The sequence below is a fragment of the Anopheles maculipalpis genome, chromosome 3RL (assembly GCF_943734695.1).
Source record: "Anopheles maculipalpis chromosome 3RL, idAnoMacuDA_375_x, whole genome shotgun sequence".
Taxonomy (NCBI): domain Eukaryota; kingdom Metazoa; phylum Arthropoda; class Insecta; order Diptera; family Culicidae; genus Anopheles; species Anopheles maculipalpis.
The window spans coordinates 39,812,358-39,830,234 of NC_064872.1; the positions used below are offsets into that span (position 1 = coordinate 39,812,358).

A 17,877-nucleotide genomic window follows, 5' to 3' on the forward strand; every position below is an offset into this window, starting at 1 on the left:
TGCGACATATTTCACAATTGAATTGCTGTAGGTCGTTAAGCAACGCATGATGGATGGTTTAGTTTTGACAGGAAGTCTAGGAACAAAAAGGGGAAAAAACAAAACGCGCTCAAACTTTATGACATGGGATGTGTTTGTGAACGCTTGTAGAAAATAAATTCTCTTTTACCCAACATTCAAACTAGGTTAATTGGTTACTATCGCCGAATAAAAAAATCGATGGCTTACATTTAAACACAATTAAAAGAACTGTTCTAGTGTCACAAAGAAATTTTTATTTACATAGAAAAAGGTTGTTCAAGGTGTTAGTAAAATAAACTATACTTTACACCTTTGTTTCTAAGGTGTTGTGTCTTTGGGTTTCGGGTGTCCGAGTTGTTTATATTATCATTGCACTTTAAGACACAAACGATTAATACAATAATTTATTAAACCTATTAAGGTAACACACGCACCACACGCAACATACCGAACGCTTGGCTATCTCCTAACTGAGTGTCTCACGAATCCCTCTCTCCCTGGTTGCTTATCGATTGCGCGCTGACCCGATCCTGCGGTCAGCGCCCTAAGACACTCACTCACGCACCTGACAATTGCTTGCCCAAAGCTAGACACTCTCTGGTCATCAGGTTGCACCATAACATAAGGTGAATTAGCAATTTTCAAACCATTTTGTTGTCAAAGTGAAGAGGAAAATTAGTAGATTTTTTTTTTATTATTAGGTCCGCAAATCAATACGGCCGTTTTGAAATCAATGGGGCCTCTGTAGACTGTGGCGCGATTTTGACGTTTACAAACGTCATAAATCATAAAGTTCGAGAATGACATAATCCAACTGTGTAAACAGATTAGTGATTATTTCGTGCGAGTAAAAGTTCCAAACTCTTGAAAATGTCTGATTTGGCTCAAAATCAGACATTTTCAAGACATAAATCAAGCCGTGCTTGGTGTAACTCGTCAGGTCATATCATTACGGCTGAACGCGTTAGGCATGATACAGAAGGAGGGCAAATGGATATCACACGAGTTGAAGCCGTGGGACATTGAACGCAGACTCTTTATGTGTGAATTACTGGTCCAGCGGCACAACAGAAAGGGGCTACTGCACAGAATCGTGACGGGAAACGAGAAGTGGATTTTGTTCAGCAAACCTAAGCGCAAACAATCATGAAGATCCCCCGATCATACCCCAACATCATCAGCTCGGCCGAACATCCATAGCTCAAAAGTTTTGCTGAGTATTTGGTGGGACCAGCTCGGCGTCATCTACTACAAACTTCTGAAACCGGGAGAAACAATCACTGGACAATCTACCCGAAACAATTGATGAGTTTAAGCCGAGCACTGCGTGAAAAATGGTCGGTCAACATTCAATGACAATGATCGGTCACATGTTTTCCAACCTGTGAAAAACTACCCAAATACCCTCAAATGGGATGTTTTACCGCACCCGCCGTATTCACCGTATCTGGCACCATAGGATTTCCATCTATTCCGATATATGGCACATGGATTGGCTGACTAGCAGTTCTTCTCCTATGAACAGATCCAGAATTGGTTGGAAACCTCGATTCCTCGATTTACCCGAAAGGTGGAAGAAAGTAATAAAAAATAATGGGCAATATTTTGATGGACCCAATTTCTACAAATAAAAAGGGCTCGAGTAAAAATAAAGTTTTGAAAAAACGGCCGTTATTGATTTGCAAACCTAATAGAATTTTTCAGTCTTGTCATTCCTGATCCACCATTGTTCATTGAACGTTTCATCGTTAGATAGCATTGGTTTAATACTACTTTGCTACATCATTTCTGAAACTTTCGTCGTTAATTACTACGTCTTTTCTTAAACTCTGTAATGATTTTCGAATATATCATGGGAAAAAATATGCTCTAAACATACTTAAAGATATTCAACATGGCTCCCATTCGAATCATGGAATTGGTACAACAATAAAAGATCCATTATTTCCACCTAATTGTATGTGAATTGCACTCTTGAGAATTTTAACCTTTTTTCCCAAAAGCAACAGGTTGTTTTTCCATCCGCACGCTAAGGGTGGATGCCACTTTCGTTCTAATTTAATTGAGTTTTGCAATAAATAGGTTAATGAGGGCAATGAAGGCGTGAAAAACGGTGAATTGGTTTCATCACTGAACCGCGTTCAATGGTCCATCGCATTGAGTTGGAGTGTTTGACAAAATGGGAAAAATACTTTCCCCATTTGTCCTGTGCTTTCTGTTCGGAAACGCAAACGGAAAACTACAAACAGGTCAACCTGCCGGGGAAGAGAAACCATTTTTCATACCATGAAATGGAGACAGTAACAACCACCGGTGTAAACTGACACAAAGCGTCACACTAAGCTGAAACCCGGCAAGGCAACGGGATGGACGGGTGATAAAAACTTTCCAATGAATGGATCATCGATTATGCTTGGGATGGGGGTTGATGGGATGCGTTACACTTTTGCTGAGTGCTGCTGTTGCTGACAGGTTGAAGAATAGCTTTATCCACCCCGTTGATGAACGGAGTGTTGGAAAGTTTTACGTCACGCCTGCAATGGCAAGGCGTCGAGATTATGCAGCATAGGATGTTTTGCTGCACACGCTATTCTCGATTAACTTGACTGCACACTTTCGAGAAATAAATCCCCTTTTCGTTCAATGTTGCCCCCAGCGGTAGGGGAGATTCGCTCGAAAAACGAAACTGTTAATGGGAAAGGCCATAAAATGGTTTGTGATAGTTTACCAGATAAAACTTTGCACTTACTGCTGCTAATGGTTACTTTCGGGATAGTTTTGCAAACCGTACACGTTTAATTTGAATTCAGTTTTAATTTTCACTCGTGTTGAGTGTTTAGTGCACCGTTTTTGCATAACGAATGAAATAAACATGACCATTACCAAACTGAATCACAGAACAAACTTTGTTTTAAAGACAAGAAAATGTTGTTTCTTTTCTTAATAAAAATTATTTCGAAAATTTTTAATATTTTCTCATTCCATACAAATAATAATAAATGTTTTATCTGTGCATATGTGTCAACACAAAAACTCATAAACTTGAGTTGCAGCTTTCGAAAGGTATCGTATAGTACGGTCTCAGCTCAGTGAAGCGTCGTGTCCCAGGGTTGTCTTAGTAATGGCGCAGACGGAATGTCTGGCGCTGAGATTTCGGTGGAAAATACACAAAGAACTCGCAGCATTCTTTCCAACAACCGTAAACGAAACAAGAAGCGAAAACAACCCTTTACGGTGATGGCCGGACAGAAACAAAAACCAAAAAAAGACCTCCTATTACGTTCGAGCGTTGTTTTTATGAGTTATGTAGAAAAACACAGTATAAAAATGGCTTCCCAAGAAATTTTGGGAAGAATCACATACTCCACCCAAATTTTTTTTGTTTTGCGCTCTGAACCCTTTCTAATGAAAGGATTGGCGAGAACCCGTCTGTTTTATAACGGTCGCAAATTCGTAAAAGTTGTAAATTTGAGCGATGAATGTCTAGAAAGCATGATATATTAAATATCAAGAAAAAAAACTAGGAGTTAGAACGAGTGAACACAAAACAAACACTCGCTCAGATGTTTTTAACACTTAATCAGTGACGTAAGCTGTAAACAGGTATTTTGAATTATCAGATTTTTTTACACATAAAATATGCAAATTATGTTATTGCGGCTACCTTAAAAAACTATTTTATCTTGTTGTTTTTAATAAATTGATCGTCATTCATCTTACTATCCTTTGTTTGTGCTTTACGTGCATTAAGTGTTGCGTGTTGTAATTCATTGCCTTCATCCTCCGTAACTCAGCGATCGATGAGCATTTTAACATGATTCAACACGTTAAACACGACAAGGATCTTAATCTCGTCTACATTCAATAACGATCGTGTGCAATACTCGAAAACCCGAAACCAATGCAAAGGAAAAAAACAATGCGTAACGCAAAAGTACTTTATAAAGCGGTCCAAAATAACAAAGATACGTACAACGGGCACGTTTCGGGCACGTGAAACTCGTTATTGCAGGTGCTTCTTTTGGCAATTATCGAACCATCAGTTCGCACGTTCCGTAAACACACACACACTCACTGTGTTACGATTGGTGTGAACGTCTTTACAACGAGGGAAACATACTGCAGCATGCGAAGCAAAAAAAAAAAGGACATACAGAGACGATTCGTTTGGGGAGGCGAAGATTTATTTACAATTTCACTTCGCCAGCAGTTGGACTTTTAGAGAAGGAGATGTACACTTCTTTTTCTTATTATGATAATTCTTACCAACGAGGGAAACTCTAAGTCGTGCTCATCATTACACGCACCATCGTTTATGTGTTTCTAATCTGATTTTCAAGGAGCGATATTGGCGCGGTTTTTGGGTTGCTTCTTTGCAATATTCGTATCTCGCAGATTGATTTCAATTCCTCTTATCATCATTTTCGAATAGCTTTCCTAAAACGTGTACGTTTCACTTTTCTGTAGCTCGCCCTTTCCTTTCCATTTTCTCTTCAACAGCAAAAGCAACCGTTACGAGGTCACCATAGGCGTTGGAGAGACATTCCGATGACGATAACGACAACAAATTGACACGGTTGCTGAACTCGTACGATTCACCAACAAATACCTGATAAATTGGAACCCGCATTTCAATCGACGACAGCATCATACAACCACTTACAACCTTGACCGAACAGTTTTCCATGTACCGCAAAATACGCGTCCGTAGTGAATGCTGGTAGAGCTGTACAATTTTCCACACATTAGCCTGTGCGATCCGTCGAAACGGTGAACGATACGGGTCCGATTCGGAAATAGTTGCTGATTGCGAACCCATCAGTTACTCTTGTCAGTTTCAATCTGTCTACCGTCGAGGGCAATAGGTGTTTCGTGCAGCACACTATTCCGTGTGCTAGCTTTGTTTTTCCACACTTTTCCCGGCTTTTGGCTTGTTAGCGTTACCGAAGCACTGGTGCATGAGGCGATAAGACCGCGTTCTCTTGCCTACCGACCCGAAACCCGATGAAATGAGCCGCTATGTGGACCTACATGATGGCAGCGGCCCGAGGTGACCGGGCAATGTCATCGATATCGTCACGTCATCAGAGCAATCGGAATGAGTTTGACTCACCAAGGTAAGCGGGCAAGATCAGCTGTCCATCTGTTCAACCTTCGCATCTCGATCGGTGTGCCAAAGGTGTGATCGCGCTATCTCACGCACCTGGCTGCCCGGGCTCCTTTTATGTACAACCAGCACCACGCAACCCACCGATCGTGCACATTCTATCGGTCTCTTTCTGTTCTTTCTTTCCACCATGGGCACCATGTTGCGGCCAAAGCATTTACCACTTCAATCGAGTGCAACGACCACTGTACAACACGACGCACCGGGCACCACAGCTCACCAATGGACCGGTCAGCATTAGTACGACTCCGTTCGGGAGCAACACGATCTATCAGAGCTACATGCCGCAAACCGCCTCGCTCGACAGCTTCAACAGTGTGGCCACGAATCCCAGCTTCTCGACCACCGGTGGCACACCGCCGATTGGTGGTTCGGGTCGGGTTGTGCCGGCCGCCGGAACCGGGACCACACCTACAGCTGGACGGCAACCGAGCGCGTTACCCTTCACGACGCGCAACCGGCCGGAGGTAGCTACGGATCTGCCGGTCACACCAAAGAACAACCATCTAAGCCAAGCTGTGATAGAAAGCGAGAGGGGAGATGTACAGGTAGGTGAAAGTATAAAATTTAAACCCTACCAATAGTATTGTGATGTGAAAATTTTTAGAATTAGTGCAACTTGATCTATTACTTTAAAAGTAGTTCAGTGTAAATTTCGTCAAAGTTTCGTCACATGCCTAAAAGGTCTAGACGAACTAATGCATCGCTTTGTGAATTGTTGTGTTTGTACTTTATTTTTATGCGGTATCGGAAGCGGTTTCACACTCCTAGATGCATCCTAAGAACTGTAATATAGAAACGAAATCATCTATGCGAAATTTAGAAGAATTTTGATGGAACAATCCATCTTTTTTTCTTTCTTCGTTTATTTCTAGAGGCTTTGAGTCTTAGAGACTACATTTGCCTCTTTTCTGCATAAATGAGTGGTATAATCTAATACAAAACCATTGCAAATGTTTCTTAAATATTATGGAAAACTATTGCGTTTATGGCATACGATAATGAATTGGTTAAAACTATTGCTTAAATTTCTCTATATAAATGACTGATCCGTAAAAATGGAATTATGTAGGCGATTCTGATGAGGTTTGTCGGGTGATAGAATTGTCGAGTTGGCAGGTGGATCGGTGTGTCGTGTATTCATGGCAATCGTTGAGGATTTGGTGGACGGTGATGTCAACGCTAAAGAAGTTGCAGAGTGGAGGACTAGATTTTTCTAGGAGGTAGGAGTGTGTAAGACGGGTATGACCTATACGAAGGCGAGAAAGGACTCGTTGGTAAAGACTGGATTCGGTATCTTCCCATGAAGAGGTGTTGTGCTTGACGGGACGGAGTTTGTTGCTTAGGTCTAGCTGTGGAAATATGAAGTTCCAGTGTTAGGACATAATATCAGCTTTTTCGTTACCGTGCATTCCGGAATGACCAGGAATCCAACAGAAAACGATTTCGGATGAGGAAGGGATGTCGTCAATGTGGATCGTTGAATGTGGAGGTCTTTGGAGGTTCCGTGCCAAGGCAGCCAGAACACTAGCACCGTGGGAGAAGATGACGTTCGGTCGGTCGGTCTGTAGTCCTTCGTCGGCAGCTAATTGAATCGCTATTGCTTCGGCGGAAAAGATGGAAGTGTGGTTAGGGAGTTTAAAGGCGCAGTTATTTAAAGGTGGAGTGGATCCCACAGCCGGCTGAGTCCAGATGAACGGAGCCGTCTGTAAAGATATGATGAAAATGTTTGTATTTATTCTATATTAAGTGGGTGAAGATACTATTGACGATGTGGCTGCTTTTTCCGGTTCCCCGGAGAGAGCGTTTGAGTTTCCAGTCTATGGCAGGTGTACGGTGAAACCAGGGACGAATTCTCCTGCGGGTGGATTGGATGATCGGTGGTAACTGTTGTTTGGTGACTGTCTGTAGTTCTTGTTTTGCTCTGGTGATGAGTGCAGTTACATCGAGTCCTTTTTCAAGGATCCGAGCTGCAGTTTCCACTAGCCGGTTGGTGATGATATGTTCCATAGGTAGGAGGCCGCTTTCGCAGAGGAGGGAGTTGATCGGACTGGTAATAAATGCACCAGGGGCATAGCGGCATAGCAATCTCGATGCCGTAGAGCAGTTTGGGTAGGAGCCAGGTGTTGATGATGAGGTTTTGTGTTATACGAGAGTCCCGAGCTTTGCCGGCTCCAAGCACCCGGAACAGGTTCAGCAGGTTGTTTGCTTCCTTCTTAAGCCTGTTGGAATGAGGAATAAAGTAAAGGCAACTGTCGAAGATTACGCCAAGTATGTCGGCAGTCCATGCGTTAGGTATTTGTATTGCTGTATTTGATTGGTCGTCGGTTTGTACAGGGAGTGTGTTTACAAAATGTGGAGGATTTTGGATTTAGTATGCGATTTTTCGTAACCTGTCCTCCTCGACCACTGTCGAATCCTGTCAACCCTTGTTTGCAGGAGCTTCCGAAGACGGGACCAGGATAATATCGTCTGCGTAGAGGGAACAATCCATCCAATCGTTTCTCTGATTGGGAAACAAACAATACTCGATAGTTTTTTTGTTAAATAATTAACAAACAAGGTGTTTTATAAAAATTGGATCTATCTGGAACTTGCCATGGTCATATATAGTAAATCATCATGGTCATATATAAATAAAAAAAAAGACCATCGATATCGCCTCATCTACCGTTGTACGTTCGACAAAGTCTATTATTTAACGATAATTGTTTTCTTCTAATACTTTGTGGTTAGGAACTTCATTGTAAAAAGCCTTAATATTCACATGTTGGGTGGAAATGGTACATCATAGAGCGTACGTTTGCTGTATTTAGGCATTGCTGTCAAGATGCTTCTTTCTATTATCCACAGCATCATTGATCATCGGTAATCACACTCAATCAAACCTTGCCGGTGAAGCAGCAATTGCTAATGGTCCATACATCACGACCAAATAGCAGCATCGTTTAAATTTGCACATCATGCTAAACGCCGTCTCCATTACCGTGTGATTAATTTCCCACCGATTGAAGCTCACCTTACCTTACCATACCGGCAGCGATACAGACCGTCCAAGACACCGATTACCGTGACGTTTCTGTGAAACCTTCGATCGGAGCGTGTGCAGGTGTACGCATATAGCAGGTGCTGGCATGACCACGGTCATAGCTTATTGTGCAAGAGATGATACGTTTGCAAGTGCTTTGCAACAAACTTTACCCGTGTCGTAGAAAGCATTTGCCGCAGTTCTTTAGCACCGTATGGATGAAATGTGCAGATGCAAGAGGTGATTTTTTGTGACAGTTGTACAGAAGCGTTAATATAGTGCATATTTATGCGACGAACGGACACACGCGCTCCACAGTGGCACGTGCCTTTTGCCACAATGAGCCTCTAATGAAAAACAGCAATGTGGTAAATTCAAAACGCAGCACAACTCCGTGAAGGTGTGTGCACACAAGTGCACGAGACCACCGGAGGAAGGTCTCGATCGATTCGGGTGTAGCTCCTGATTAGGTTTTGACTGTCGCGTAATTGGCGTGGTACGACCGCATGCTTAACGGGGACAGGGTTATGGGATGGGAGGACGTGTTTGGATTTGCAAATGCAAATCGTAACATCAGCCCCTTGAGGCCGATGCGTTCGCTCGCGGCGGTTTGGTGGTGTTAATTTGCAAATGTCATTTGTGGCCGGTACACCCCACCCGTACTGCCAGCGGGATCTGGTGGGGGATGTTGTGATGTAAGTCGGTAGTTCAATGCACGCACTGCAATCAATCGGTGTGAGCGTGAATGCATATTACTGTCGAAACGAACGAAACAAGTGTTTCAAAATCACTAATTTAAACTAATCGCAGATATCAATCGAATTGGTACGAACAAGGAGTGGGAGGCTGATAAATAATCATTTGATTAATCTCTGCTCCGCACGGAAAATGGGTCACTGGAAGATTTATTTGACCAATCATGATTTGTTGGAATGTGCTTTAGGGGTTGTTTGGTTTTTGTGGTTTAATGATTTTAAATGGAAAATGATAAATAAATGGATTACATAAATAGCATTATGTCCCTATCCTAAACTAAACAAGAATATTATCGCCAAGTTCCTTGTACAGGACAGACATTTGCAAAGCAAATCCTAATCAACCTAATCCTAATCATCACCCATCGCGTCTACAATGTAATCGTTGCTTGTCCTGAATTTCACTTCTATTTTACAATTTTCGCATGCAACCCCATCACAGCGGACGGACATGGTTAGTTAATTAACAGCATAACGCCATGTTGACGACCTCCACGCAAAGGCCGATGTTTCGTTGCTCTATCAGTGAACAAAATGCATAATGAATGACACACGTGATGTTGCCGGTTGTTGAACGCTGCGCTGCATAGTGTTTACATCCCGCTGTCATCATGATATTACAGTTCATACAAAATCCATGCTAAAAAACAAACACCCCAGTCTCGCGAAACTGACGACGTGCAACTTAATGGGCATAAATTACGACCACATAAAGCATAGCAAATTTCCATCTTTAGCCATACCGGCGGATAAGCTAGAATATTCGACTCTTGGCGAGTATAGTTCATTTTGAATATGCGTGTAATCATCATTTGTATTGGCTTATGATAATTTTCCACTCGAGTTTTTCATTCCATTCCGTCTCGCTCCTCCGCCTCCAACGTAGGGCAGGAATATTCATACGCATGCATGCCTTATTTTCCAGGTGTTGACATAAACCGGAAAATAAATACGGTGACGGTGTAACCCGGGAGTCGATTTTTACACTCAGCACCTAACCAATCGATCGATTGATCAGACACTTGGCAAAAGGGGGGAAATGGGGGAGGGGGGGGAGGTGATTGTGAACATAAATTTTCGTTATTAATGTTTCACTGATTTCCGATATTCCCTTTTTTTCGTCCCACCATTTTTACGGTTGAATACAGTGTCGTAACAATGCTGTTAAGCGTAATCATTCATTTTTTATTCATGGCATCCACTTGACGCCCGAGCATGCGTGGCCAAGAGTGGGCAAATAAATGATCTTTACAGTTATCTCTACACGGGGGTTTTTTTTTTCTAGACAATTTTAAAAAGTGGGTATGCAATTTGCAGACACAACGATGCTTTCTGTATTCAACGTGCTTTTACGGTTCGACTTTTAAGGATTCACATTCATTCTGAACAACTCATTTCATGGGATTTGTCATTGTTATAAATGCGGTTTCATAGCGACGATCGTGTGTGATTTTTCTTAACCAGCTGCTTTATAACAATCATAAAATCATGCATTGCCCGGAAAGTTCTTCAAATATGATAGAGTTTATTAATGAAAATTGCCTTAATTGCGCATGCCCATGGCGTCATTACCTTCGTCTACGTTTAGGTTCTTTTTCCTTCCTCCTTGGGGTATATTGTGTGGAGAAAATGAATGAAATAACCAGATGATGAATGAGACCCTTAGACAATGTACGTGATACAAAGCATCTGAGCAGCAACTTTCACATCATTTTCTTGTAGTGTTTTCTTTCTGTGTATACTGGTGTGTAGCATTAAGTATAGCGAAGGAAAAGAATTTTCTTTAAATTGAATAAGTATTTTATGCTGTAGTAAAATGAACAAAAATATTCACTAGAATGTGAAAATGAGCAACTCTTGCACAAAAGCTTAAAAAATTACACCCCCAAAATTGCTCCAGCACACCATCGTTCACAGAACAATCAAACGGACGATGGGCGCAAACAAACTTTTTTCTTTTTTATTCCCTCTACTTCATATTTTCCAATTCAAACGAATTTAATAAGGATTGCATTGCACTTGAACATGCTCGCCATAAAACCGTAGCTACGTACACAAATGCTTTTTACAACCAACGGTTCAGCCGGCCATTGTTTGAACGTTTTGCCTGTGCTTCCTGTTTGTATTTGTTTAGCAGTCAATGCGATTTGTAGAACAATTGCGATGTTTCCTGTCTGGTTCCAAAAATTTTGCCGTTTCCTCGAATAAATCAAACACAACACCAGTGTCGAGGAAGAGGTATGGTTTGCTTAAAACATCACGTGGAATGTAATAATAAAACAAAACGGATGCTTACCTTCAGATGCTGAACTATTCCATGCTTCTGTGTCAACAGCGTATGGTAAGCTTTGTTTAACCTGTCCGACGTTTGATGTTGATTTTCTATTTTGCACACTGATTTAGTGAAGCTATATTGTTTCTTTAGACTGAATTTCCATCTCTCGTGCTGCAATCCATCTTAGCTAAATTTGAGGAAAGAAGTAATCTTGAGCACGTAGTGCTTAGTTTCATAGTAGTACGTAGTACTTCGTAGTAAATTTAATTTCATGTTGTAAAGCAGTTTTTAACAATTATCACAATGGCATCTATTAGTATGAGTTTGAGGCAGTAGAATTTTTAACTCTGGTCGGAGAAATTGTGGATGAGTTTTACTAGGAACCTAGCTGCTCAATTCTTCCAATAGCAAAGGGCTTGCTTTAGCTAGACTATGTTCGACATTAAGCTTTGTAATCTAAGCACGGAAAAGCAAATATAGCATGGTGTGAACTATTCCCCAGCAGATTGATGCCAGATGAGTCTTTACCGGTAGACGAATAAATTGGAACGGTCCTACAAACACGATGGTTATTAATGGCATCGGCAAGAGTGGGGAAAAATTATCAAACGTTTTCGTTCAAACAAAGGAGACCATTGGGCCTAAGTATGAAGACTAGTCGATTGATCAGCTTTTGTTCAATGCTAATTGTTTTCAACGCAAGCAAACGTTGTTTGGATGTTTTTGGTGGTTGCGGAATGTTCCGCGTGGTGATGGTATTTTCCAATACCTCGGCGTTACAAATTGTTTATCATAAAACGCGATAGAAAATGACTGATCCATTGACTTGTACAGGGACTTCAATTAACGAAGCATCGAATATGCGCAATCATCAAATCGTTGCGGCTTCCCTCTGTGTAGTTGGGTGAGCCTCTGCACTGATATTTAGACAATCAGGCTTTTGCTGCAAATAACAAGGAAAACTGCTGGTAAGGTTGACTGTTAACCAAATCGATATTGTATTTTAAATCGTTTGAATTGTGTACCTATGAAACGAATTTGGGGACTGTTTTAAAATATTTGCTTACATCACATTCATAATTAGAATATATTATAAACACCCATTAAGGCTGCTGGTTAGACAAATGCACCTCCTCCTGCCAAAGTTTCAAATGAGCTGTGTTACGCTCCATTCAAGAATCATAATGCAATTTATCTGTGTTTGTTTGTACGCTTACAACTGAGAGCATTTCGTTACCATGTACCGTCTCGTCTATTCCGTTTTCCCGCAACGCAATTAACACAGACCAGCTTACACTCTCATTTCATTCACTGCAAGTACCGACCACTTCCTACCAGCATGGGTGTCTGGTACAAAAGAGGCATAATTTTGAGCCCATAATATTCACACACCTTTCCTGATAAGAGCATAAGCGCAAGGGTGAGTTCATCTTGCCCTAATGCTGTGGATGAGACGCAAAGCTTCTTTGCACGATAAATTGCGTTTCCTATTCACCGTCAGACAACTGTCAAGCCTGAACGGTTAGAGCCTGCGGGAAAATTGTTGTCGTCGCACTACGGCTTTTCCTTGGGTGCAGCCTGACCGCTCACCGGTGACTTCTTGCGTTAAGGAGCTTATGAATGTGAACTCATGCATTGGGGGTTTATCCTGATGGTAGGGATATTTATGGAGAGCGGTATCACATAAGTTCTCCGTAACCTACCGTTCGACGTTGTAGTCTAGGGGTTGTTATAGCTGTTTTATTTCTATAGTACTCATTACAGACGTGAATTTACGTGCTTTAGACCGATATGCTCCCAGTGCTAATGATGGAATTTAATTGTGACGTTTGTATACGATGGTAATTAATGGGTATTTACGTGAAAATATACTTTAAAAAGTCTCTGCAGACAATTAGCTGTTTAAAAATGTTGATTTTATATTAGAAACTCGAATATTGTTAACCTCTTTTTTAGCATAGTTTGAATTAATTTTAATATTTAGATGTCAAGCACCATGAACATTTTACACAACACATTTATTAAATTCATGACTTTAATTGTTGACTGCAATTTAACGCTGAACCAAACCGACTACATAATTTTTCGTCATGCTTTAGGTTTATGTTTTATTGTAGCTTTGGATCTATATTTATAATAATTGTAGACATTTCAACTAGTGTTTTGCTGCAGCAAATTGTAAACTTTTTGGTTTTAAACGTTATTCAATTAGTTATCTATTTACTTCGTATTATTGGGTTAAAAGCTTTAAAGTAAACTTTGTCAAAGAAACATAGTTTGATAGGATCGTTTCCTCTTACTTATTCTATTACTTCAAATTTCGAGCAACGGCCTAAATGTTCACTTCACGAAGAATAGAAAAGCGAAAACACATCACTTTTTATTAAAACTGTCAAACTATGAAAAGAAGCAGCCATCCAATAGCAAACAGCACCATGAAAGATGATAAATAGTAATGGATTGTTCCATTCACACTTCTCAACCATCATCTAATACCATTCATCAGACAATGAATTATCACTTTTCGTGCTGCAAGTGCACTCTCTTGAATGTTCGTCGAAAATCCACCGCTGTCACATCATTCTTTGCCCCCGGGAGTGAAAATAGAGATAATTTTACACGCACGCACAAACACACACATGGCCACACATTCGGCGAAACCGAGATTGGGCACTTTCAAGTCTGTAAAGTCGATAAGAAACCACCGGAAGTTGGTTCCGAAGTGGCGGAAGCGTGACTTCCACTCATTCACAGCTGCCTGTAAACCATCACAATCACTATCAGGAGGGCACAGGTCCTGGCGTTGCTTGCCTGGTCACTGTTTCTTCTCTTCCACCCGTACCAACCCATGCCACGATTGCCCGAACACTGAAATGAACGCGTCCGTTTGAAGGCAAGTATACGGTTGATCCTTTCTGATGAAGATTAATGTTCCGTTGTTTGCGTTCGATTTTGCACACTCCTACACCACAAGAGTGCCACAGTGCAGTGGAAAGGACAGTGAACTTGCGCTTACTTGCCAATCGATGTTTTCTTTGCGTTTCTTGCCCTACTCTTCGTGTAAACGTGTGGGCATTCCTGGTACTGGCGGTAGGTCATGGGAGACGAGCGACCCAAACCCTACATAATCTTGCAAGAACGAGCCGCCCTTTTTGGGCCACGAAGACGGCGCGGGAAAGATAATTCTATGGCAAACATTCCCCGTCAACACAACTTGACGACTGCTGTCGATCGGGCCGCAATGTTCACTCTCGAACGGTCGAATAGTCGAAAATCGGGCGATTCAACTTGTCGGTGAATTGTTATTTCCACTCACTAGAACAAACCAAACTTTCCAGCATTCAAACGGGTCCAACCGGTATTCCACAGTTCTTGGAATAGGAAAAACATTACCAGACCGCTCGATACGTCCTCGAGCGTTAATTGTGTGTCCTTAAGCGGCTGCAGGCAAATACATGCTCGCCCGTTCCGGTTTGCTCGAGGAGGTTTTCCCGGAAAAACGAGCGCCCACTGCAAATCGAACGCTCATTCACCATCGGATTGCCTCCGATGAAAAAGCACTGCCGGACTGATCCCTGCACTGTTTGCTCCCTGCTCCTGCAGCCGAGTGCGCGTGTTTGTGTGCTTTTCCGATTGTGATCATTTGCGGTAAATAAACTCAACCTCCGTGCTAGCGATTCGGCTAGTGGCCGGCATTTTCCCGTACGGTTGGGGCATTGATTTTTCGGGCGCCAACCCGGCGCTCTTTATGTTCGCGTTTGATTTTTTGGAGCCTTGCCGGGGCGTGGGGAAATGGAGATGGTGGCGAATGACTTTCCTTCCACCCAGGACTGTCCGAATTGATTGACAACAGCTTGATGTGACGGCGGTTTTGCTGATGATGAATTCCATTCCATTGAGATGTTTGGGCGTGTTTCTTATGGGTTGAATTACGAACCGGAAACGATTCGAGTGGGAAGAATGAATGAAATCTTTTTGGTAAGTTGCAATACTTTCTCGGACTTATTGACTAATTTTGGACAAATTTCATTCATCTTTCACTTTCTGTCTGTCGCTTGGAACGATTTTCATCAAATTTTGTGCAAGAAAACAAATAAAGCTTAATGTTAATTATTTTCAACATTCAATGAGCTCAAAGTTTTCGCTTAAAGTATTTGATCATTTTATTCTCTCTTTTTGCATTGATCTCTTTTTAAGAGGCATCATTTATCCTATGACCCAAAATGGCACTGCATTCCATAATGCTACTTTATCCTTACGCTGGCACTGATCTTTTGTTTGATATGCGCTTGTAAAAGAATGGGACGCCATCGTAAGGAAGCATTGTTTCCACCACTTCCGTCGCGATGTGTGCCACCAAAGGAGCACGAAATTTGAGAAGAAAATTCCTCCCGAGGGAGACCAACAAACGTTCGCTAGGGAGGTAAGCCTTTCCGTACCACAAGGGGAAAAATCCTGCTGACCAAGTCGTGTTGGACAAAAGTTTCGACTGCTGTCATTGTCTATTTGTCTGTCCATCGGTCTATCTACCGTTGCCCTAGCGATGGAATTGGGTTGCCGTACCCACACACAAACACACACAAAGAGAGAGATTGCTCAATGAGGCGCATCCAAATAGCGACACTGAAGGATGGTCAAACATGAACCAGCGACCCAATATAATCGGCGAATAGGGTGGCAGGATTGGGCCAGAGAATAAGTGGTATGAATGGATGCAATATTTTGCAAAGAAAGCAAGCATAAAATATTATCCATCGTCCGCCTGGCCCCGGACCAGGATGGTTTGCCGGCAAACGTTCGCTGCGCTAGTTGGAACAAACACCAAGTAGCCATTCCCGGACCGTAATCGTAAATCATTTCAAATTTAACCAGTCCACCCCTTGGGCCGTTCGCTGTCCGATCGTGGTGGATCGGATCGTCTTAAAATGCTTTCGTTTTAAAAAGGGACGTGTGTAGCTAGAAGGGAAGCTTGTCTAAACCCACGAAAAACAGCAGCCTGAAAGCTGTCATCCTTTCCCTGACCACACCGAAACCGTTGCTAGTTGGCACACCATGCAAGATATTTTCACGCCACTATCTTCACCATGACTTCGGTTGCTTCCTTAGAAGAACAAAACAAACGAGAACATGGATTTTTGAAACGATTTCATTCACCAGTAGTACACGCCCGTAAGATCAATTTCAAACTTCCCTCTGTTTACCGGCAGTAAAGATGTCAACCGTTCGCATACTCCTGCCTCTGGATGCCAAACACTTTGCGTCTCGGGCTGGTGTTTGAACTTCGAGCCGTCCAGAAGCTCCAGACCATCCGTACAATGTTTACGGTGACTGTGGTACAGGTCGACTTTTGGGTATAAAACAGAAGTAAAACGCGTACCAAAACCATCTAATCTAATAGCTGCGGTGAAGCTGGATCTACTATTGCTGTCAGAGTTCGGGCAGCCAACGGAACTATGCCAAACCGTTCTACAATGCCAAAAGAAAGGGGATAATGTGGTTTTTTGAAGGGATGGAGCTATGCAGGTTACCATGGCGTTGAGTTGTAAACGGTTATTACAGTTCCGTTTTGGCCATTACCTTCTGGGAGTTTTTTTTTTTTTGGTTTTGGCAACCTTGTTTTCGTAATATTTTGCATGTGTGTCTCTAGCAATGATATAAATTAGCTAAAATTCTATTCACGCATTAGCATCTTTGGCTGGTATGGTTTGAATCGGTTTCTCAATGTTAAAGCCTATCTGCACTAGAAATTAATTTCAGCGTTTTTAATCAACGGCTTCAATACCCTCAATCCATCCATGCCACCATACTGTGGAGATATTCGCTGTGCATTTGTGAAGACTCCATGCGTGTAGATATGTTTTTCACATTTTCAATTTAAAACAATTATTTTACACAGAAGCCATTGCATTAGGAAATCTTAAAACGATTTGAATAAACTTTTTCCTACTCTAGACGACTCATTGCACCGCTAGCAAGCTTCCCACTGTGCTTAGTACAGTCAGCATAAGGCAACAGATCCAGCGTAATGGGTTTCCTTCTTTCCTTTTTTTTATTAAAATCTAGTTTTTATGCTTTCCCTCCAAATGCTGCCTGTTTCCGTGACAACCGTAGTCGGAATTTTAAAACTTCTCCATTCAATTAGAACTTTTACCTTTCATGCAAGAGCTTTTACGGTGGTATAAGGGAGAGCAAAATGCCAGCAAACATTGCCAACCGTCGGTCTGTGCACCATCGCTAAACCGGGGCTCTAGATTCAAGGGTCACACTTATTCAAATGGTGTCACGGGAACGACTTTCCAGGTCTCGTTATCCGCAGGAGACCGATCACCGCATATGGTGGTTGCATGCCATAAACGGCATAGTTTCAAAGGCATATGAAAACCGATTTCACCATCTGGTTCACATTTATCTCGTGCATTCGGAAGGTCACAGCGATGTATGGAAATTAAATTGCACAAAAAAAAGCGTAACGGAGAATGTTATTTAAATTTTTAATGCTTCACTTTAAATCACTCGAGATTCTTCCGTAAAACTTTTAGTGCAGTTGTTCTTTACATTCTGCTTTAATGAAAGCCTTGGAGGATTATTTCATTTCAAGCCAGGAAAAGTAGTTTCTTAGCAATTTAGAATT

General features: G+C 41.8%; 2 protein-coding genes across 2 annotated transcripts in view; one reads left to right on the plus strand and one right to left on the minus strand.

Annotated features, from left to right (window-relative positions):
* The window catches only part of LOC126565731 (protein brawnin), a 402,985-nt gene that overhangs the window by 59,446 nt on the left and 325,662 nt on the right, over positions 1–17,877 (minus strand). The gene's annotated exons all lie outside the window — the stretch shown is intronic.
* The window catches only part of LOC126564105 (cyclic nucleotide-gated cation channel subunit A), a 51,717-nt gene continuing 38,794 nt past the window's right edge, over positions 4,955–17,877 (plus strand). Inside the window, exons 1-2 of the mRNA XM_050221038.1 lie at positions 4,955–5,138; positions 5,343–5,736. Of these exons, the coding sequence (XP_050076995.1) occupies positions 5,041–5,138; positions 5,343–5,736 (492 nt within the window). The 5' untranslated portion in view covers positions 4,955–5,040. The remainder of the gene's footprint in view (positions 5,139–5,342; positions 5,737–17,877) is intronic.